Source organism: Narcine bancroftii, chromosome 13, assembly GCF_036971445.1.
Source record: "Narcine bancroftii isolate sNarBan1 chromosome 13, sNarBan1.hap1, whole genome shotgun sequence".
In the NCBI taxonomy this organism is placed as follows: Eukaryota; Metazoa; Chordata; class Chondrichthyes; order Torpediniformes; family Narcinidae; genus Narcine; species Narcine bancroftii.
In genome coordinates, this window is record NC_091481.1 from 27,971,130 (window position 1) to 27,995,734 (window position 24,605).

At 41.1% G+C, this 24,605-nt stretch overlaps 1 protein-coding gene across 3 annotated transcripts in view; it reads left to right on the plus strand.

Moving 5' to 3' along the window:
* Positions 1 to 9,412, plus strand: part of ntf3 (neurotrophin 3) — a 33,923-nt gene extending 24,511 nt beyond the window's left edge. For 2 of the 3 annotated variants that reach the window (XM_069907625.1, XM_069907627.1), the window contains exon 2: positions 514 to 1,697. In XM_069907625.1, the coding sequence (XP_069763726.1) occupies positions 514 to 1,299 (786 nt within the window). In that variant the 3' untranslated portion in view covers positions 1,300 to 1,697. Of the gene's footprint in view, positions 1 to 513; positions 1,698 to 6,102 lie in introns of those variants that run through there. The other variant, XM_069907626.1, reaches the window with a different exon arrangement.
* The last annotated feature ends 15,193 nt before the right edge of the window (positions 9,413 to 24,605 follow it).

Below are 24,605 nucleotides of genomic sequence, written 5' to 3' on the forward strand. Positions count from 1 at the left end.
TGACCTCCTAAGGTCTGCAGTCCAAATGCATTGCGGTCATTCTGGGCACCACGCAGATCAATGCTCTTTATAGCATGACTTTAGTGTCCGTCTTTTTGAGTTCTGCCTTGTGCAGATTTTGATGAGGTGTAAATAATGAAACAGAATAGAAGACTGCAGTCTGAGGAAAGTGTGGTAATGATTTTTCTTTAAACAGCACTCGTGGGTCGGTGGAAATCGGTGAATGTCCGAAACGTTACGTGTTTCTTTCCCCACCGACGCTATCCGATCTGCTGAGTTTTATTTTCCAAGTTTTATTTTAAATATCTGCAATTTTTTTTTTAAACTCCATGCAGAAAAGTGGGGGGAGGGGGCATCTTTAGAATGTAATTGTGGGGCTGGTTTTCACACAGGAGAGGACTGGCACTAGTTGCGAGGGGAGTGCGCCCACCTCAATCTGACCCTTGTGATCTTGCACACGAACCTTGCTCGCCGGACATGAACTGACCGCTGTGTTTTTTTTCTTTCATTCAGATTTTACAGGTGAACAAAGTAATGTTTGTCCTGTTTTACGGCATGCTTCTCACATGTCTGGGTGGCATTCAGGCAACAGCCTTGGACACTGGAAGTTCTTCCGAGGATTCCGTGAGCTCCCTCATCATCAAAATCCTCCAGGCGGACATCCTGAAAGGCAGACTCTCCAAGCAGGACGAGGGCGTGGAAGAGAAACCCCGGGCGATGAGCGACGGCCGGAGGAAGCCGGATTCCCTGGCCAGCACACTATCGGACTTCCAGACACTCGCCTCAGACAGCGCCGAACTGCTGAGGCAGAAAAAACGCTACCATTCGCCCCGGGTGCTGCTGAGCGACCGGCCGCCCTTGCAGCCTCCCCCACTTTACTTGATCGAGGACTTCGCCGGCGCCGCCGACCTCGCAAACCGAACGGCCCGGAGGAAGCGGTATGCTGACCGCTGGGGCCACCGCGGCGAGTACTCAGTGTGCGACAGTGAGAGCCGCTGGGTGACGGACAAAACCGCGGCCATCGACATTCGGGGCAAGCAGGTGACTGTCCTGGGAGAGATCAAAACCGGCAACTCTGCCATCAAGCAATACTTTTATGAGACACGGTGCAAAGAGTCCAGACCGGGCAAGAACGGCTGCAGAGGCATCGACGAGAAGCACTGGAATTCCCAGTGCAAGACCAGCCAGACCTATGTCCGGGCCTTGAGCAAAGAGAACAATAAGTACGTGGGCTGGCGGTGGATCAGAATAGACACCTCCTGCCTCTGTGCATTATCCAGAAAATTAGGCAAATCGTGAATCAACCTCCCCACCCCCATCTCCTCTTTCTATGTAAATATATAAATTATTACTTTAAATTATATGACTCTGCATGCAGCATATGAATGTTTATATTATAGTATAGTTCACAAGTTTTATTTATTAAACCAAACGTCAATCCACCTGACGTCGAACGCTTCTTCCAACTCAAGATCTGTAAGTTGTGCCTTGCTTTCCGCACTGGTATCTGACCCAAACCATTCCCCACCTTCCCACTTGTTACTCCCCCTCCCCACTTGTTACTTCCCCCCTCTTGTTACTCCCCACACTTGTTACTTTCCCCCGCTTCTTACTCTCCCCACCTGTTACTTCCCCCACTTGTTACTTCCCCCCACTTGTTACTTCCCCCTACTTGTTACTTCCCCCCACTTGTTACTTCCCCCCACTTGTTACTTCCCCCCACTTGTTACTTCCCCCCACTTGTTACTTCCCCCACTTGTTACTTCCCCCACTTGTTACTTCCCCCACTTGTTACTTCCCCCACTTGTTACTTCCCCCACTTGTTACTTCCCCCCACTTGTTACTTCCCCCCACTTGTTACTTCCCCCCCCACTTGTTACTTCCCCCACTTGTTACTTCCCCCACTTGTTACTTCCCCCACTTATTACTTCCCCCCACTTGTTACTTCCCCCACTTGTTACTTCCCCCACTTGTTACTTCCCCCCACTTGTTACTTCCCCCCCACTTGTTACTTCCCCCACTTGTTACTTCCCTCACTTGTTACTTCCCCCACTTGTTACTTCCCCCCACTTGTTACTTCCCCCCACTTGTTACTTCCCCCCACTTGTTACTTCCCCCACTTGTTACTTCCCCCCACTTGTTACTTCCCCCCACTTGTTACTTCCCCCCCCACTTGTTACTTCCCCCTCTTGTTACTCCCCCCACTCGTTACTCCCCCTCCCCACTTGTTACTTCCCCTCTTGTTACTCCCCCCACTTGTTACTCCCCCCACTTGTTACTCCCCCCTACTTGTTACTCCCCCCACTTGTTACTCCCCCCCACTTGTTACTCCCCCCCCACTTGTTACTCCCCCCCACTTGTTACTTCCCCCACTTGTTACTTCCCCTACACTTGTTACTCCCCACACTTGTTACACCCCCCACTTGTTACTTCCCCCTCTTGTTACTCCCCCCACTTGTTACTCCCCCTCCCCACTTGTTACTTCCCCTCTTGTTACTCCCCCCACTTGTTACTCCCTCCCCCACTTGTTACTCCCCCCACTTGTTACTCCCCCCACTTGTTACTCCCCCCACTTGTTACTCCCCCCCACTTGTTACTCCCCCCCACTTGTTACTCCCCCCCACTTGTTACTCCCTCCCCCACTTGTTACTCCCTCCCCCACTTGTTACTTCCCCCACACTTGTTACTCCCCACACTTGTTACTCCCCCCACTTGTTACTCCCCCCACTTGTTACTCCCCCCACTTGTTACTCCCTCCCCCCACTTGTTACTCCCTCCCCCCCACTTGTTACTCCCTCCCCCCACTTGTTACTCCCTCCCCCCTCTTGTTACTCCCTCCCCCTCTTGTTACTCCCTCCCCCTCTTGTTACTCCCTCCCCCTCTTGTTACTCCCTCCTGCGCATCCGTTTTGTTCCAGTTAAGTCCGTCTCTGTGATGTGCAAACTTGATTTGAAAAGGTCGGCGATAAGAGTTCATTCCCAACTGTTCAGTCAGGGAAAATGCAGCTCTGCGGCACCGAGGGGCATTGAAGGCGGGAGGGGGCATCTTGCGTGGGCTGCAAGACTGGGAGGAGGAGGCTGTGATCCGAGAGGATGCTGGTGTGGCCGTCTGCGCACATCAAGCTGCTGCTCCATATGCTTCAACCTGTCCCGGAGACTTGATTCTGAGTCAATACTGGCAAAAAAAAGAGACTGCTGTGATTGGCTATGACTCCCATTACTATACACACCTCCTTTATTCATGTACCATTTGCTGCTTTAAGCTCATTGGACTCCCTTTGCAAGTTCTCTTCTATTTTAAGTCCCTTTAAACCAGGTCCTCGTTCAATGAGAACTGTTGAAACTGAATTTCAGATGTGCTCAGCCCGTTGTTTTCGCTCTATGGTCCCCTCAGCCTGTTGAATGGAAACTGCTGGGTGGTGCTAATGCATTTGAATGCTTTGTTTTGTACTTTGCAATGTGCTGCTTTGTATTAATGAAGTTTGTGGAAGGAATTGAAGATCATCTCCCCGCCCCCCCCAACCCAGTTTTCCACAATGTGGCAGAGGCAAAATCCCAAACATTTTCAGTTTTGCATTAGAATGGGCTCCAAACTTGAAATTCTGTCGACGAGCCAGTGTAACATTATCATTGGTATAGAAACTTCAACGCAACTGGAAATTATTTGTGGGAAATGTTCTTTTTTTTATTTTCAAAATTCTCAAACAGAAATATCAGATGAGACACCTTTCTTCAGCTCTCATAATGGTTAAATGGTGTTTGAACAGGTAGAGGTAATTGATCAAAGAACTTTGATCAAAGAATTGGGTCAAACAACTGTAAATTAATGAAAACTTCTGGCTTCCCAAGAAGGAGTACTTCTCACTTGAATATGTAGTCCCAGCTTCATTAGGTGCGATGTGTTGAACATGTGAGGAGCATATCCATGGGTCATCTTAGCATAGCTGAACAGTATTCCCCTTTAGCTCACTGGAAGTTTATTCTCAAGGCAACTCAGAGATGTATGTGTGTTACATTTTACCAAAGTTCTTCATTTCTGGATTTAATGCAGAATTCCTAATCCAAAGAAACATAATTCTTACAGGCAACTATGATGTGCAGAGTCCTTCTTTGATGGATTTCTCAGGATGCTGTTTGATTATTCAGGGCAGATAGCTTCCACATTTGCTCTGTCTTAAATTAGCTGCTCTCGATCATGGGTGGGAGAATTCAGGTGAAAAATAATTCTTGGATGAACTACCTTAGGAAGGATAGGAACTGAGGGATTGTAGTAGAACTAAACATAGATCAAATTGTAAAGATGACAAGTTTGAAATAATAAATGTAGTCAAACCTATTAAATATTCTAAATCAGGAATGAAAGGTTATCAATCTTGTTTCCTTTGTTTCTTCCCCCCCCCTCCCCCCACTAAGATGCACATACCGTCAAATATTTGTTCTCGGTCTATGAAGCCCAATCATAACCCTCAGTCTTCACTCAGCCATCGGATCCTCATGTCTACACAGAAACTTAATGCATTTGGTGCACAAAGAAAGGTGTTGCCTTTCACATAAGATATTAAAGTCTATGCTTTAATATAGGTTATGGCAGTATTTTTCACCAACAACATCAGTGGAAAGGTTTTTTACCTCGTGCTTCAGCCTATTGCTGATTGTAGGATCTTGTCTTGGCTTAATTGGGTGCTGCATTTTCTTATAAAAACTACGTTCTGAAGCTACAATTGGATGTAAAGTGGCTTGGCATGTCATAAGCCAATGTTTGAGATATCTTGAGCTTGTGTTGGATTTACAATTGGGTTCTTCTATTCTCATGAATATTCCTAATTGCAGCCTTCCAACTTTCAACCATAAAGTTCAACATTTGAGAGTACTTCATCTTTCTTGATTTTAAAAAAATATATATTATCATTGCATAGATAACAAATGATTGTGTGATTACTTGAAGGAAGGATATGTTACCAATGGGAGGATCCAAGGTTTCCTAGATTGAATTCAAAACATGATAGTAAACCTCAAAGCAATACTTCCACCTTTTTCTCCCTGCTGATTTCTCTAAGGGATGATCATCATCTGCTTATCCAGACTATATGATTATAAAAATGTGTGTAGCAGCCACTGATAAATTAACAGTAATGACTATGTGTGAGTAATTCTTAATTTTTCATCTGCCTTTATCCCTGAAGAAATGTAATAATCTTAAAGGAACATTAATTGATTTCAGAAGTTCAAAATTTAAATGTAGATCTGTCCCATGTCCCATAAGATGGCAGAAGTTACTCAGGCCATTGTTGCTGCACTGGATACTACAGGATCATATGATCATTTAAGGCCTCCTTGTGTCCATAATGTCATACAGCATGGAGACAAACCCTTTGGCTTATCAAGTCTATGCTGAGCATCAGGCACCTATTTACACTAATTCTGCACCAATCATACCTTATTATCTTCTTCTTTGGCTTGGCTTCGCGGACGAAGATTTATGGAGGGGGTAAAAAGTCCACGTCAGCTGCAGGCTCGTTTGTGGCTGACAAGTCCGATGCGGGACAGGCAGACACGGTTGCAGCGGTTGCAGGGGAAAATTGGTTGGTTGGGGTTGGGTGTTGGGTTTTTCCTCCTTTGCCTTTTGTCAGTGAGGTGGGCTCTGCGGTCTTCTTCAAAGGAGGTTGCTGCCCGCCAAACTGTGAGGCGCCAAGATGCACGGTTTGAGGCGATATCAGCCCACTGGCGGTGGTCAATGTGGCAGGCACCAAGAGATTTCTTTAGGCAGTCCTTGTACCTTTTCTTTGGTGCACCTCTGTCACGGTGGCCAGTGGAGAGCTCGCCATATAACACGATCTTGGGAAAGCGATGGTCCTCCATTCTGGAGACGTGACCCATCCAGCGCAGCTGGATCTTCAGCAGCGTGGACTCGATGCTGTCGACCTCTGCCATCTCGAGTACTTCGACGTTAGGACATCCATTGGAGCGCTTTCATCCCTTATTATCTTAATATATACATAAACACCCAACCCCATCGACAGTAAATTTTATCAGTCACCTGCACAACTGTGGACAATTTACAGCAGTTAATTAATCTACAAACCTTTACATCTTTGGAATGTAGGAGGAAGCTAAAGCACACGGAAGAATCACAGGGAGACCATGCAACTACATCACTGACAGCACCAGAATTAAAACTCGGGTCATTAGAGCAGTGAGATAACAGCTTTACCAGATGTGCCTCTGCACTGGCCTGTGCTATTATATCTCCTGTTAAACCAACAGCTTTCTGGTTCTTCTTTGAATGTCTGTGTTGAATCCACAAATGTAAGGTTGTTGCCAATTTCATTCTTCTTGAAGTAGAAGAGTGAGTAAGTAAAGGCATCAATGAAATCTGAAGCTTTGAGGAAAATCTCTGACTGATATCCGATCCCTGGGTCACTGATCATTTATGACACTAAGATTTTATATTGCAGTTATTAAAAATGTTTCTAAGAGGCAGGAATGATTGACGAGATTGTACCACAGTACCATTCAGTGCCAAAGTGAATGCTAGCTATGCAGCTAATATACATTTACTTTCTAATCCCTGTAGTGATCAGCTTCTGATTTCATATTATTAATTCTGAAGAGCGATTGAACAGAGGTAGAATTTTCACAAAGCCTTCACTATGTGAAATCTCTTGGACCCACTTCAAAGCTTTGTTAGAACCATACAACATTACATGTTAGAAACAGACCCTCCGTCCCTTCTAATCTGTGATGAGCTATTATTCCACCTAGTCGCACTGACCTGCACCCAGTCCATATTCCTCCATACCCTCCCATCCATGAACCTGTCCAATTTTTTCTTAAATATTAAAATTGAGCCCGCATTCACTACTTCAGATGGCAGCTCATTCCATACTCCCACCTCTCTCTGTTGAAGAAATTTCCCCTGAGGTGCCCCCTAAATGTCTCGCTTTTCACCCTTAACCCATGTCCTCTGGTTTATATCTCATCCACCCTCAGTGGAAAAAACCTACTTGGATTTATTCTATCTTTACCCATCATTCTGTATGCCTCAATCAAATCTCCCCTCAGTCTTTCATGCTCTAGGCAATAAAGTCCTAACCGATTTAAACTTTCCCTATAATCTTTACTAATCCCAGCAACATCCTAGTAAATCTTCTCTGCACTCTTTCAACCTTATTGATAACTTTCTTGTAGTTAGATGATTAAAAATGTATACTATACTCCAAAAGTGGCCTCACCAATATTTTACATAACTTTACCATTTAAATCCTAACTCCTACACTCAATACTTTGATTTATGAAGGCTAATGTGCCAAAATATCTCTTTGCAACCCTATCTACCTGTGATGCCACTTTCAAGAATGATGTATCTGCATTCCCAGATCCCTCTGTTCTACTGAACTCTACATGTAGTGCCCTACCATGTACTACATGTGTCATACCTTGGTTGACTCATTGAGGAGATGCTTCAAGGCCAACCAATTCTGATGCCATATAATTTTTGTTTAATTTTGGTGCTATTAATAATCAAAAAGAAGCAGGTTAAGCAAGCCACTAGAGAGCAGCATTTCCTTATCTTTAAACCATGGATAATTTGATAAATTATTTAATACCTCGAGGTACTATTCCATTTTTGTTACCTTCAATGGTCAACCAACCAGACATCCACAAGCAACATTCATTTCTGAATAGATGATTCAGAATTTATAGCAATATAAATGAACCAAATTTCCAAACCATATTTGACAAATCTAGTCTTGAAGAATGACATCAGAAGAAGGATCATTACATATCCGTTTAATTTGAAAATTTTCTAAAGTATTCACTAACCATGACAAGCATATTCATGGCTTTGTAAATTACATTTAAACAACATTAAGTGAAAGTATATCAAATGTTTAGGAGCTAACTACGAAAGTTTCAGATGACATTGTAAACTGTAAGGGAAGATGGAAAGCTTGAGAATGTAGTTCAGATTTTGTAAGCCTGAGTCATCTTTCAACCCACTTTGGACATTGTTGTGCTTTACAATATAATCCTCAACATTTTGTTTTTCGTCAGTGAGATTTTGTAGTTTGAATGATTATGTCATGGTGCACATTTACGCTTCTATTAATATATATTTCTAGTTCAATCACCAATTTCTAAACACATGGTTTCATAGTATGTGTAAGGGCTTTGAATTTTCACTAGAAGGTTTGGCCAAGATTATAATCGAATTTGATGACTGAAAGATAGTTTATAATGCTGTAAATAAACCATGTGACCATAACAATTGAACAGTTGTACATCATGGAAGAAATATGTTGTTGCAGTTGAAACAAAATAATTAAGAACTTTACCTCAATTCTGTAAGCAATATATTTAAGATCTTAACTGAATATTAGTCAGGTAAATGTGACTATTATAGAAATGCACCCAAGATAAACTAACAATTTTGTAATACACCTACACAATACATTTAAGAAAAACATGTTTGGAACCTTAACCCATTTTCATTTTTTAGTAAATAAAGCCCATTTATGTTACATTACTGGCCTAGTGAGTATTACAAAACTAACAGAAGAATATTAAAGCAGGGAACGTATGTTTATAGAGTACATCTTAACGGTCATTTCCTGATTACAGTGTTTTTTATTGGGAGAAACAAATGTTTGAACTGGTTTCATAGCTGCTTCTGGTATATTTTGCATGTATTTTGAAGGATCTGGACATTATTTCTGAATGTACACTTTCTATAAAGTGCAGAGGTCAAAAGGTTCTTTTGAAAAAAGCTCACAATTTATCGTCACATTTTCCCAACAAAAATAATTCACTTATCTGCTTGATAAGTGAAATAGTCAAATGATGTTACCTGTCGTGGAAAGGTTTAATCTCCGATCACCCATCTGAAAAGGCAGCCAAATTGTTTAAAATAATAAAAAAAGGGATGTAAATAGCTTTTATTCAAATTGTAATTTATTTTTTCAGTGCCTGAGAAACTGAAATTCTTTATTTTAGTACAGAAGTTGTAAGTTCTCTATTTTGTATGCATTGCCTGCTTGCAATTGTTTTCCTGGTTTGTAAAATGTAATAAAATATCACTTGGAATGTGAGCTCAAAAGTAGCTTGCCATTGGTCTAATGGAATATTATGAAGCTCGAGGCTTGGACACGAAAGCCTGTCTGTTTTTATTTTAAAAAGCAACTAAATTAATAGTTGTTTATATTCAATGTTCTTCTGTTTGAGAAACTAAGATTTGGTTGTGATATTTATGGAAAATAATGCACCTTTAGCCTCATGCTGTACAAAAACTCAAATGTCAATACCTCCTGTAACTTCAAAGGATTTATTATTAACAGCCTAGTATTGATCAAATGTCTACTCCAAGTGACTGCACTATTTATATCTACCATACAAAAATAAAAAGTTCTAAGTGTTCCCCAAGTGAATAGTGTCAAGAAACTCATGTTCCTTTCTGTAACAAATTGTGAATGCATTGGGATCTGAGGGTGCACAGGTCTAACTAAGGATTGTGTGACATTTCACACACCTACACTAAGTGGGAAAAAGTCAGAAAATGTAAATTAATAACAGAGAAAAGCACTACAATCAGGTTAGCTTTGGTAAATATTGTTAATTCCAGATGTTCTGGAAGAACTATAATACAGAATCATACTCCGTATACCTTTTGAAATGACGTTGTGAAATAATACAAGAAATATACTCACTCCTTTATTTTAACTCTTAGTGAAAGCTGTACCAGGATGTTAATCCTTCTTTCTTAGTTTAACGTTGGCCAGCAATCGGGACCAGGGTTCGAATCCCGTGCTGTCTGTAAGGAGTTTGCATGTTCTCCCCGTGTTTGTGTGGGGTTTCTCCAAGTGATCCAATTTCCTCCCACCCTTCAAAATGTACCGGGGGCTGTAGGTCGATTGGGTGTGATTGGGCGACACTGGCTAGTGGGCCAAAAGAGCCTGTTACCGTGCTGGATGTCTAATTTTTTTTTAAATCATCTTGCACACGTAATTTTCTTCTCATGGAAATTTCAACTTGTGCCAACAACTTCAGATTGTCTTTGAAGTTTGGAAAACATAACCAATTGGTAAAAATAAATACTAAATTTTGTAAGGGAGTTAAATGTTGTGCACTTTCAGGTGATGGCTACTGATTATTTTTCTGTTACTTCTTCCATTTTTAACGCCAACGATATTCTGAAAGTTATAGTGAAACCTGAATTATTGCCTATTTATTTATCAACAAAGGGGATATGAGAAGTGTCAAATAGAAGTTTCTCTCTTTCTAACTTGTACAATGATTTAATAATGCTTTTCTCCTTTAGTTCTTGTATATTCTGACTGGTTCCATTGAGCAGTTTGCCGATATTCTCTGAGGAGTGGATGTTGCAGTCTTTCTGTGTTTATTGAAATAGCGTATCCAAGGAAACACATTTGTTACACATTATACAATAGCTATAATTTTTTTAAAGACAGAAGTATTTGGTCAACATTCTTTGTGCCAACCATTCTGCAGTGCAGACCAATTCCAGAAGGCATCAGGATGCTTGCTGTCTGCAGCACCCTAACTGATCTGCTCTGTACTTCCAGGGTTTTGTATTTTAATTTCATTTTGTGGTGTTTTTATTTTCCTTCTCCTCATCACAAGACTAATTGTTAGGCTCTGGAAGCAGCTGATATTAGCTGTTAGGTCTGCTGAATTTGTGTGACCAGATGTTTGACCAGATGTCAGGAAATTCCAAAACTAGGCATTTTTCCAGACACACAAATCAATATAGGCTGGGCTACACTAGAATGGACTGGGATCACCAGACATTTCTAACTAATTTAAATTTAAAAGGAGAACAGCACCATCAAGTCAATGGAAAATTCTCAAGTAGAGATGAAAATTAGATTGCTCATAATCAATTGGTTTGACCTTATTTGTAAAAGATTTGCATTCTTGAATGAAATCTATCAAAAGTTATTTCTGATGACCATCTTTCTCTCTTGAAAATGCACCTGGACAGGTATTTTTAGCAAAATGCCAATTGTGAAAATAGATTAATGAGAAGCAGATGTTTACCAGACTCCTGTTGTATTGAGAGTTACATTAAAGTATGTGGGGGCCAGCTTCTTATTACTACTAGATTACATTGTCACAAGGTAAATAATTTTGATAAGCTATCTTGCATGGAAAAAAGTAAAAACATTTCAAGTTCATTATGCTCAAAGAAATCCATATAATCTTCCCGTTTTACACTTGCTATTAAACAATAGTTTATAAGGTACGGAAAGTAACTATTTAATTTGAGCATCTCTCAGCTATGGAATTTCTGAACAGGTGATGAAACTACATTTGGCAATGGTTCTGACAAAACTGGGTTCTGATGTTCTGAAGTCTGAACATCTTTATGCATGAATTCATCCACATTTAGGTCATGATTTTGATTTAGCACTTCCAAGATGTGCTGTAAATTCCATGATACTATGCTCCCCGCAGAAAATAAACAAACTGCGCTCATGGGAAACATAGGTTAGAGAAAAGTAGTCTCATTGAATTCGGTGATACTTATTTGCCTCACAATTCTTTGATTAAGTGAAATCCAATGCTAATTATGCAATAATAACCATTTGTACAAAGATCTGGTTTGGGGATAAAGGCCAATCAGCCAATTCATTCTTCCTTTCACTGATATTCAACCAAAGGACCCACTTTATTTCCATTTTCAGTAATTCAGGTTATCTACCTTGATTCAAGATTCTACATTTTAAAATTAAATTTAAACATACAGCACGATAACTGGCCCTTTCAGCCCATGTCGCTCACATGCACCCAATTGACCTATAATCCCTCTTCGAACGTTAGGAGGAAACCGGAGGACCTTGAGTAAACCCCAGCAGAAACGGGGAGAATGTACACACTGATGGTGGGATTTGAACCCGCCCCCCTCCAACCTGGTCATTGGTGCTGTGACAGGATGGCGCTTAACTATGCCACTTCATTCTTCTTTTGGAATAAAAACAGCTGCAGTCTTAAATCAATGAAGTTTGAAGTCAGGAAAATTGGCAATGGAAAGGAATGTTGGGGAGATGTGAAAAAAATCAGAAATAATAAAATTGATACATGTGGAATCATCACTTACCAATTCAAAGCTTCTGTGACAGAAGAATGTATCAAAATATGCATGTGCTTGCTGGAGACTTGATCAACAGCAGTTTAAATTCAGAAGTGATTGCTATTTAAGTTTGTGTGGCCATCTTCATGACCAGCCACCCTTTCCAGTTAAATGTAATTTTTTTTTCAACATCAATTATACTTTTTCTAATTTTGTAGCCAGTGCTCTCCTTCCCACAGGTACTTTCCAAAAGTACACACAAATTTTGATGTAATGAAAGTGAAACTCCTGGATCAAATATCCAGAATTATTTTTATTTCCTTATATGAATTCTGGGTGCAGGGAAAAATAGATGGAAAAGGGAGGGGGCGAGCATAACATAATTTAGGGGTGCTGCTCAGTAACATGTTATAGTCCTAGGAGAAGTGCAAAAGTGGCAATAATTGGAAATTGCATTTTCAATCACCTGGTTAGATATTGTAAAACCATAGCAAAATGACAATTAAAACCGCAGAATTTTTCTAATGTGTTTCTCAGATGGGAAGCATGTGCCCTTAACCTGTGTGCCAACACATGAATTCACTGAAAAATACCTTACGAAGTCATCACTCTTGAAGGTTCATTGTCTTAGAAAAACCTATAACAGATCTATGACTATTGTGTTGCCAATGTCCATGGAAGAATGAGAGGGGATCTTATATAAATGCGTAAAATTATGAAAGGAATAGATAAGGCAGAGATAGGTATGTTGTTTCTATTGGTGGGGGAGACTAGAACTAGGGGACATAGCTTCAAGATTCAGGGTAGTAGATTTAGGAAGGAGATGAGGAGGAACTTCTTTTCCCAATGGATAGCAAATCTCTGGAATTCACTGCCCATTGAAGCAGTGGACACTACTACAGTAAATATATTTAAGACAAGGTTAGATAGCTTTTTACATAGTAGGAACATTAAGGGACATGGGGAAAAGGCAGGTAGGTGGAGATGGGCCTATCATCAGATCAGCCATGATCTCATTGAACAGCGCTGCTGTCTTGATGGGGTGAGTGACCAACTCCTGCTCCTAATTCTTATGTGTATTTCATGAGCACAAAGTAGATAGATGTGGGAAATTCTATAAAATAATTAGAAAGTTTTTAATTTGTGCAAAGTATTAGACTAAAATGATCATTCTGAATCACATCTATAGCATTAAATTCAATATGTGATAACACTGCACCTGTAAGTACACAGCTGCGACAATGCAATAGGCTTTTACTGCACTCTATCAAATATGTAAGTTGAATGGAAACCCATGACACTGAACAAATTCATCAGTCAAAATGTCAATGAGCCTTTATCCCCTTCTCTCAATTTCTCTGTCACTGCCACATCTGTTCCCAAGATGAAGTCTTCCAGTCCATATCTTCTGAAATTGTCTGCCTTCTTCCACAAAAGTAGTTTCCCCTCCACCACCATCCATTCAGCTCTCACCTCCTCCATCACCTGCTCATTTACCCTGCCCCTCTCTGTCCCTAGATGTAACAAATACAGAATCCCCCTTTTCCTCACCTACCACCCCACTAGCCTCCTCATCCAACACATTATCCACCAGAATTTCCAGTACTTAATACTGGATCCCACCACCAGACACATTTTTCCTTCTCCTGCACTCTCGGTCTCCTGCAGGGACCACTCTCTCCATGATTCCCCCATGCACTCATCCCTCTCCACCCTGGAACCATCCCTTGTGCCCACAGGAGGTGCACACCTGAGCCCACATCTCCACCCTCATCATGGTCCAGGACCCCAAACAGGGGACTTTTTTACTACATCTGATTGCAGTCTCTACATCGGAGAAATTGGTCAATATTGGGAGATCTATTTAATCAGCACCTCCACTCCATTCATAATCACAGCAACCTCCCAGTAGCCAACCATTTTAATTTTGGGTCACATTCCTATACTCACATCTCTGTCCATAGCCTTATGTACTATCCCATGCAGACCACTCACAAATTGGAGGAACAATGCCTTAAGTTCTGTCTGGGCATTCTCCAACCACATGGCCTTAACATTACTGCCTTCCACTAAACCTGCTCGCCTTTTCTTTCCCCTCCCCCTTTTACTGTCTTCCCAGTTCTCCTCCCCACCCAGCCAACCCTCCTCCCCCTCGCTGCTGCTGTCCTCTCCCTCCTTTCTCCACCTATCATCTCCAGTCTTTGCCACACCCCCCCCCCCCCCTTTTGTTTGGGCACCCACCAACATATACATTGTTGAAGGGCTCAAGCCCAAATCGTCGGTTCTGTATCTTTACCTTTGCTACATAAAGGACACTGTTTGACCTACTGAGCTTCTCTGGGATAGTGTGCGTGTTTTTATTCCAACCAAGGTGCCTTTTTTTACTCCAACCACAGTGAGTGCAGGATTTTGTGATTTACTTTAGTTCGTATGGATGCTGTGTGACTGACTGAAATTTCTACAGCACTTTTGTGTACTGCACATTAAAGAAAGTGAATCCTTATTTGAGACACAATCCCAATATTAAATGGAGCTGCAATTTAAAAGAAATGTGCTTGTATGATTAACGTGAAGGAATGATTCACGTAGTGACTGAGAATGGTGGGGTTGTGCTTTTTTATGAAACAATTTCGCATTAATAATTCTTTATTTTTGTTGGACTCCTCACACTGCCCCTCCTGCTCCTGCCCCCTGATAACTGTCTGTGAATAAAGGAAGGTGAGTATAATTTGTTATTTTTATCGGAAGATCAATTATTTTGGAAGCATCTTCAAGACCTCAGTGAAGTGCATTGGCATGGAAGCTCGACACAAAAGGAGATGAGAGGAGACGAGGAAGGTAAGCAACCCTCAGAGATGGGCAGAACGACTGCTCCTCTGATGGATTTTCCAGAACCTGTCACATTAACTTGCTTGTAATTGTGGGAAACATGCTCTGAACCGACAAAGAATCAGCTCACTATAGCCTTAGTCGCAGTGGTGAACGGTCTACATAAGGACAGCCCTGCTGTTGATGCTCATTAATCGCCTCCTCCTGCCTCAATCTTTGCCAGGTCTTGGAGAACTCTGCCCTGGAGTATCAACCTTCTTCCCATTTACTACCAAGCCATTGTGCTTGGGTGGGCAGATGTTCACCATTTCTCGCAGACACCATTTCACCTACTTTACCCTGATTTTGCACCTAACGGATTTTTCTGTGTATGTCCACCAACTCCCACTCCCCCCCCCCCCAACCTTCCCTCAATACCTTGTACCCACAACATTGAGAAACATCTCAAATTGTTTTAAACCTAAGTGGAGCCATTCAAAATGCTGAAATGTTTTGACCCTGACGACAGAAACATCCTTTCATCATTTTCCATTTTGCCCAGAGCGTCCAAAAGCTTCCTTCCCAAGTCATTTTCCCTTAAAACTTGCAATTGAAATTGGGCCTGATATTTCTGCTGGAAGTGAGTCAAACTATGTAAGTTGCATGGCAACAGTGATTTCATTTATTGAGAACCTTTCGCGTCAATGTAAATGTCCTAATGTTTCTTTAAGACTCTCGGTGGGGGGGGGGGGGGGGGATATGAATGCAACAATTAGGATAAGAGACCAAAATATTCATAGAAATTCTAAGGAAGATTTATTCAGATTTAATCTCTTATGCAAGCTGGTGAAATGGTGACTGCGATGTTATATTTTGATTGCAACAAGCTTGACTTGTTTTCTTCCAACACCCAAATAATTGCCAAGAAAATCTCCCAGCATGCATGCAATTCGTATGATTAGCCACTGGGAAGGTCCAGTCCAAGGTTCTTGAGGCCAGCATAAGACCCCAACTTGCACCCTGCAGGAGGTTTGCTTGCTTGAAACAAATTGAGCAGTTGGATATTAAATTAAATATGAAAGATTTAGACAGTTGAATAACACTAACAGATGTGTCTCATTATACACTGGGTAAAACATCTGGATGCCTTGTGAAGCAGGATATAGCATCATTCACAGATGAACTGTTCAATCTTCCTCACTTTTCATTTTAGTTCAAAGACTTTTGAAGGCTTTTGTTGAATATAATATTCCAATAGATGACTTATCAGTTTGGCTGACACAGCCAAAGAATGGACATTTAAAGGATTTTCAGGATGTGTGTATGTTTGATCTTGCCTGATGAGAACATGTGATGGTTATTCTCTGAACAGTTTAATACCATTGATGTTTCTTTGCACTGATTGCTTGGGCACTAACCTTAACATGATGTGAAATCCACCTGAGTTTCAGTAAATGTGTTTGCCCTTTAATAATCTTCCTCATAATGTCTCAAGTTGATTTCTGCTGCAAATAATTTTGCATTGTGTTTATTTTCCGAGGCGAAAGAAAGGCAGAGTTTTATTTTTATTTAACTTGTAACCTCCTGAGCTGTCTGTGTGGGGTTTACGTGTTTTCCCAATGACCGGGTTTGCTTCCTCAGGGTTTTCCAGTTTCCTCCCGCACTCCCAAGACATGCAGGTAAAGTGGCAGCGGTAAATGTGCAGAAGAGGGCTGGAATTGGGGGGAAGTAAGAGGAATAAAGTAGGATTAGAGTAGGATTATTATAAAATGGATAGCGTGATGACCTGAAAGGCCAGCTTCCATTGCTGTATCTCTATAGGTGTTTTTATATCAAGCCTTCTGCTTTGAGGTCAGCTAATTTCATGAAGAAAAAATATGAACTTGCCTAAAAGGCTGCTCTTGCACCGCATTTATAAAGAGTGGTGCCTTATAGCTAAAATTTGCTTCTGAGATGAGGTCAAAAATATTTTATCTTCTTGAGAAAAACCAAATAGAGCAATTAAGGGACATGGTTCTAATTTGATCTTAAAAATCACTGATAAAGTTTGAAAAATGTTTTTCCAAAATTTTTCTAAACTAAGGCAAGCCCAATGAAGCTTCAAAGTTTTTACACTTGTCACATAATTGATCAGAATAAAAGCGAGATAATTTATAGGTATATGCACTCTGTGCGCCATTTCGAAGTGCAGCAAACAATGTCGTGCACTGAAGGAAGACTCGTTAATCAGATTAAGAATAGTGTCTCAATCATCAACTGAGAGTAAAAAAATTCAGATCAAGATCCCAATCATTCTCAATCTTAACTAGCAAGTCTATTCTTAAGTCCATCAAATTATTATAAATAATTGAAATTGAGCCTCTATGAGAAAGTTGTAAGTCAAAAAAAAATCAAGAATGTTTGTTTCAGAGATTCGTGGAAAATCAGAGAGCTTGAACTGAACTAAATGGATTTTCATTTCTATTCAGCATCTGATGCCTTTTGTGTCGGTGTCCAACAACAGTCGGCCAGTATTCTTGGATTCCAGTTGCCCTAATACTGCTTTTCCATGGTTGCAATGTTCTGGTAACTGCACCAAGATCAGCAAGGAAGAAGTCCAAGTGCGAATGCAGAAGAAGAATTTTCGATGACATGTTCATGTGATGGTTTTGTATGCTTGAAGTATGTTAAAAATATGACAGGAAATTACAAATACAGGTTACAGATATTCCCTGACTTACAGCCATCCATACATATGACCATAAAAAAAATTAAAAATAAAGAAAATTATGCATTTACAGTGAAAGTCAGGGTCTATCTATGGAAAATAACACCTCTTGCAAGAGGTTGGAAGGGGTGGCTAACCTCTTGTGAGAACTGGCCTAGGTGGCCGCCATGTAGTATTTGACGAACGATAACATGGATACAGTGCATTTCTGACTTTCATCCACTTTGAGATACAACCGGTCAGTCAGAACCAAACACAGACGTATGTTGGGATTGCACTTGGACTCTGTCTTTTGTGGGTTACCTTTCCAAGTGCTAGAGTGGACAGTTAGGTGCAGCCAAATCTGAGTTTCTGAAGTTTTCACGTTTGACTGCAAGGGTAAAGAATTCTGAAATGTCCTGAGGCAGGAACAACCATCAGTTAGCGCAATTCAGCCCAAATTCATTCCATTTCATTGTGAAATGCAGTTTGTTATTTAGGTTTAATTATTGCCTTACAGAAAATACAAGCCACTCCTATATACTATAGTCAGTCATAAATAGTTAAAGGTTAAACTCATTGTTTTGCAATGTCAAGTCATTTTGGTTGCCATAATCTTTCTATACACACACACACACACACACACACACACACACACACACACACACACACACACACACACACTCCATCTGCATGTTTTAAGTATCTGTAGATGAATAAAAAATCTGTCTTTAGTCTGAAGGAGAACACATCAAGTTAAACAGTTCATGTTCACACTGAGCTTTACCTCTTTCATGTTCCCCATAAACAAGGAGTAAATGTTTCCAATTAACACTACTTCAAGGTATTGTTCTGAAAATTCAGCCATGGTCTTTATTCCCTAGGAAGGAATACTTCATCTGCACTTGCATTTAGATTGCATTGGAAATAAGATAAATTGCTGTAACTATCTCAGCCAATGTCTTGGTAGAAAGACACTGGTTGTGGATTTTTGTCTGGTTGGACAGAGTTCAGCTGCACTGCTACGACACGAGAAGCTAAGTACAATCTCCAGACGACTCTGGCTCTGGACAACAATCATTAAGAGACTGGATTGTAGGGAAGGAATAATGCAGTTCACCTTCTGGGAAGGAAGTGCATCAGTGTGGATAAACCAGGTAGAGTGAAATGTAATATTTTTTCTGATTTGTACTCCTGAAACTGAGCATCAAGCTATTTTGATTTCTGGTCCTTTGAAGTAATTTTAATTGCACACTGGAGTGAATTGAACTTCTCAAACTTCTCAACTCTCTTCCTATTTAAAACCTATTTCTCTGGCCAATAGTATTATCATATCACCCAGTATCTCCTAACATGGCTTGATATCAGCCTTTGTCTGATTATGCTCCATTGAACCAGCTGAATGTTTCTGCTGTTGCGGTGGCGTACTTACTACATCAGGAGCAGTGCCAGCCGCCGCTGATGACATAACCGAAGCCACGCTCAGGAGTAATAGCACACCTGCAAGGTGTGTTAAATGTGAGTACACAGGTGATGAATCTCAGATGCGGGAGGAGGAGAGGATCACCTGTGTGGCGGTGAGTCAAAGAGAAGATCAGAGGAGTTTGGCTGGGTGGTGTTGGGGAGATGAAAAATTCAATGTTGGGTCTAGTGTGCTGAAAGAAACGAGTGAACGTATTCTTTATTTGTTTGTAAGCTGTGGTAAATCAGTGCCGAATCACAGCTACTAAAGATCTTAAGTTTGTGTTGTTGTGCATTCACAAAGGTCTGCACTCACAAAATATCGTGAGACTATGTGCTGCTTTTAAGCCAGAATGCTTTAAATGAACATGGGACTTTGATTTGCCCATCAATTGAAATCATTAAATCACAGGCTGAAGAATGCTCAATACTGTTATTTAAAAACACACCAGATGTCTGCAAAATGCTGCTGGTGGTATAAAATCTGGCCACACCATGCCTGCTGAACAAAAAGGTGCAGATGCTGGGGTTGATGGCAATATATGAAAGTGCTGGAGAAACTCAGTAGATCACGCATCATCTACAGGATGTAAAGGGCAATGTGCTTTTCAGGCCAGGAATCTGGAAAAAATAGATTAGAGGAGGTGGGTGGAAGGAGGAGAAGAGAGGAGGGAAGAAGGGGAAGGGGAGGAGCACAGGGTCAGAGGAAGCTGGTGGATACCGGTCACTAGTGGTATTTTGTGTCACATGGACCTGCTTGTAATTGTCCAGAGTGAAATGATCCCATCCCTGTCAATTTTAATCACAGTGAGGGCAAAGACCAGTTCCTCGGTTTGAATAAAGGATAAAATGTACCCCTAATCCTTCCAATAAAAGAAAGTGAAGTGCGTGAAACCAGAGCTCCTAGCATTGTCTATGTGGCAAAGCCGAATGTAAAGGATCAATGTGCCATTTAATACATGGTCTGGTGGCAGTTATTCTTAATGAAGTGCCCATTTCATTTTTAATGTGCAACATCTATATGTTTGTTGCACAATATGATCCCAATACTTGAGATTTGCTGTAAAGTTTACAAATTTGTAACATGACAGTGTATCCTATATATTGGAGAGGTCTGTATTAATCATATTCGCAAGTGGTTAAAGTGTGTCTTGAATTAGTAATCCCTAAGTTCAATGGGAACCTGTTGAGGAAGTCAAGCATAATTATAAAGCATGCTAAAACTACTTCCAATCTGGCATTCATAACATGCTGTAATGAAGTCATGGACTAACAAAAAAAAAATAGAGTATATCAAGGGAGCCTGGGAAGAGAATTAAGAAAGTACTTGTTTGGGCATGATAATGAGTGCAATTTCTGCAAGATTTCACTGAGCATTGTGACAGCTGAGGTGTTGACGCAGCTGGTGGAACCAGACCCTGATTATGGTTACTCTTTGTATGGGGTTTGCAGCGTGATGCACCAAAGTGCTGGAGAAAATGCAAGCATAACCAACTTACTTCCTATCGATGCTGCCTGACTTGTTGAGTTTCTCAAGCACTTTTGGGTATCGCACTGCAACCCCACCTTCTGCAGACTTGCTAATATGTATGGGGTTCGCGTGCTCTCCCTGTGACTGCCTGAGCTTCCTCGATGGCCCCAGTTTTGCACCATTCCCCAAAGATATGTGGATGGGTTGGTTTATTGGCCAATTGTCCCTAACCTGGAGGAGAAAGGTGGAATCTTATGTGGGGTGGGAATTTGATGAGAAGGTATTAATGTTGGATTAAGTGAGTACTTGTTGCAGGCATGAGGTCCAGCTGGTCGTATAGTATTGGAAATGACACCAATGCATTCATGCTTCGCAAATAGCTGTTTGAGAAATGATTGTCTTCACTTGTAGTCTCAGGTGTAAATATAGTGAAGTTCAAACAAAATACCGGTCACATGCTTATGATGATGAGGCTCTCTCTAATCCAAATCTTCCTGCTTTTTATCCTGCGCTGGATGGGTCACGTCTCCAGAATGGAGGACCATCGCCTTCCCAAGATCGTATTATATGGCGAGCTCTCCACTGGCCACCGTGACAGAGGTGCACCAAAGAAAAGGTACAAGGACTGCCTAAAGAAATCTCTTGGTGCCTGCCACATTGACCACCGCCAGTGGGCTGATAACGCCTCAAACCGTGCATCTTGGCGCCTCACAGTTTGGCGGGCAGCAGCCTCCTTTGAAGAAGACCGCAGAGCCCACCTCACTGACAAAAGGCAAAGGAGGAAAAACCCAACACCCAACCCCAACCAACCAATTTTCCCTTGCAACCGCTGCAATCGTGTCTGCCTGTCCCGCATCGGACTGGTCAGCCACAAACGAGCCTGCAGCTGACGTGGACTTTTTACCCCCTCCATAAATCTTCGTCCGCGAAGCCAAGCCAAAGAAAAAAGAAGAAGACACAATAAGGTAAACATCAAACCTCGTCAGATTTTATAAGGACAAAGCTGATGGAATGAGGACTAATCACAGGGGCCTGCATTCTGAGTCCCAACTAAATGATAAAGACATCACATAAAATAATGGGTCAGAATATATTTAGTTTATTCAATAAAATCAAATGTTTGGCCTCTTAAATATTATAATGTTTGGAACTTAACAAGCAGAAGTCACAAAAAAGCAAAGTGTGTTTCTTCTGGAAAATCCAGAGCTTCACAGCACTTCCAGGAGACACTGCCCCCACCCCCATATCTACTGGCTTCAACCATCCCAGAATATTTCCAACTAAGCCCTTCTAAACTCAGCAGCTTTGTGGAGCTAACTTTCTCTCAGAGGGTCGTGAATCATTCAAATGCTTTTCCTCAAATACTATTGGAAGCAGAGTTTGGAGTATTTTAAAGGCAAAATACACTTGTATTTTGTGATCGGCAATGAGTTGGTGGGGGGGTGGGGGGGGGGAAGGTGACAGGTTACTGACGGTAGACAGGAAAAATGAGTTGAAGTTATAAACCAGATCAGATTTTATATGATGTGGCAGAGTTAAGGGTAGAGTGACCTCCTCTTGCTTCAAATTTATTTGCACGTAAACTTATTGACAGGGGCCTTGAACTTACCGACAGATGCTCACCAGAAATATGCTCCCATTGCCTGTTTACAGCAATTCCCCAACACTTTTCTCCATGGCGAACACATGTGATGGGCTAATATTGTCAAACTCTTAGACTGTCTTTGATTGATTTTATTTAAACTTTTTTTTCATGTTTATGTTTTCATTATTTAGATACTTTGATACTGTTTGATTCATGAGTCTGGAATGATTCTGACTGTTAAAGTCAATCAGAAACTCCAAAGTGTTTTGACAGCTGGGTAAACCATGGAACATGGCTCAGTCAGCTTTTCTTTTAAGTGATATAGTAGGTGGAGCTTGTTTTGGCGCTTCCCAGGTAATTGGGTTTATGGGCAGAATGTCAAGCCTCCCTATGAAGTTAAATGGAAAAGTCTGCAGACCCTAGGATGGTTGAGCAATGCATGAAAGTCCTGGAAAAACTCAACAGGTCAAGCAGCATCAGTAGGAAGTAAAGGGTAACCAATGTTTTTGGGCAAGAAGCAGATGCCTGAATTAAAAGGTGGGATAAGGAGAGGAGGGAGGTAAAAGGGGAGGAGGACAGGCTAAACCATGGTAAGAGGTAAGAGGTGGGGGTGATAAGGGAGGGGAAGCCATCTGAATGGAGAGGGAAGGGAAGGGGTTAGGAATTCCACCGAGTAAGGTCACTGTTCACCTGCAGTGTGAAAATGACTGGTGATTCTGAAGGGATTTTCTTTTGCTTCCCTTTCTCTCTTATTGTGAGGGGCACCGGGTGACACTAATGGTGACTCTATGTCAGCCTTGTGGCAGGGAGAAGGCAATTTCATGTAATATTACATCTTCTGTACAGTTACATGACGATAAGGGAATCTTGAATCTTGCGTCTTGAAAATAATTTATAAAGCTCACCCAAAAACTATGCACTGCAAGTATGCCTTTTGTCCCCCAGTATAACACTTATTTTGCAGGGGTGTTCAGCATAATGTATCCTAATAGCCCTACTCAACATGACTGGAGGAATATTTCCCATTTTCCATATCACTGACTTCATAATTGTAACCCTAGTTACTATTCACTCGTTATCTATTTATTTATTTTCTTGTTTCTTTGTTTGTTTCAAAAACGCACTGGAGTGTAGGTTAATGGGGCATCAACTGGGCAGAACAGACTCTGAGGGCCAAATTGGCCTGTCACAGTACTGTATGTCAAAAAAAAATTTAAATTGTAATACCGAAATATAGTAAAAATGTTTATTTTGCGTGCAATTCGAAGGCTAGCAAAAGGTTACTGAGCTCCAGCACGTTCTTGCAAAACAATTCTAAAAAAGGAAGAGAAGAAAAGAATGAATGACTGTTTCTTCAAAGACAGCGTGTGGTTAAAGATGCAAAATACCAACTTACAGTTTATATCTGTCCTGTTTGCTGTCGTGTTGTCTTCATTTTCCAAACACTTTGATCTTCATATGACATCTTTCATGAACAATTTTCATTTGCATATGAAGAAGTATCATTTTCTCCTTTCCAGATGCTCACTCCCCACTGTCTTCCTCAAAATGGAACACAATCCGTCCTTGTCGCTGCATCAAGTTCCATCTGGGAAATTCACCTGAAGCCCTCATGCTGATGCTCAAATCTGTGATGCTCCGACATCCAGACCCCTACACATGCATTACTTTAAAGTTTCAGTAATTAATACTTGATAAGATGTGAATGGTTATTTCTCACCTGACAATCTTCCTTTTATGATAAAAACAGCTTTTATGAAAAGCAACATAAAATAAATGATCCTTTAGATGTCTCATGTCTCTGGCCCTCGTGGTTCCCACCTATCAAACATACTGCGGACACAGTATGTTGCTTCTTCAAGGATACTCAAGCATGAAGATAACCTCAGGGAAGGAGCAGGCAAATGTCATGAAAACACAGCCCTTCTCCACAAACACTTGCTACCTGGACTTGTCAGTGACTAACTTGGCCAGAACCAGGAGCAAACTGACGAAGATGGCTCTTAACCAGGTCACATTCAACTCCACTTCCAGAGTGCAAGTGTGAAGTACAGTCACGCACCGCATAACATTCATTTGAGCAACGTCCGACCGCATATACGACTGTGGTCCCAGGATGTAGTGGACATACCCCTACCCCTAATCCTAATCCAATACAAGTACACAACAGTATCCCATATAGCTTTGTTGTATATAATATGGTGTATCGTGACTGTACAGCCAAAACCATGAGGAGCATCCTTTTCCATCTCTGTAGCATGGCAATCTGTCCAAATCATGAATATCAAGGAGTATGTAGGTAGGGAATATCCTTAATGAAATAGTAACAAAACAAAGGAATATATTGTTGAAACATCAGTATTGTGCCATTATGGATTCCTCAGTTGGTGCTTTCAGTTGCCATCCACTTTCTGTCTTTTCTGAATATTTTTTAATTTAAAAAATTTTTAAAAATTATTTAGACATACAGTCTTTTTTGGTCCACAAAACCGTGCCGCCCAAATATC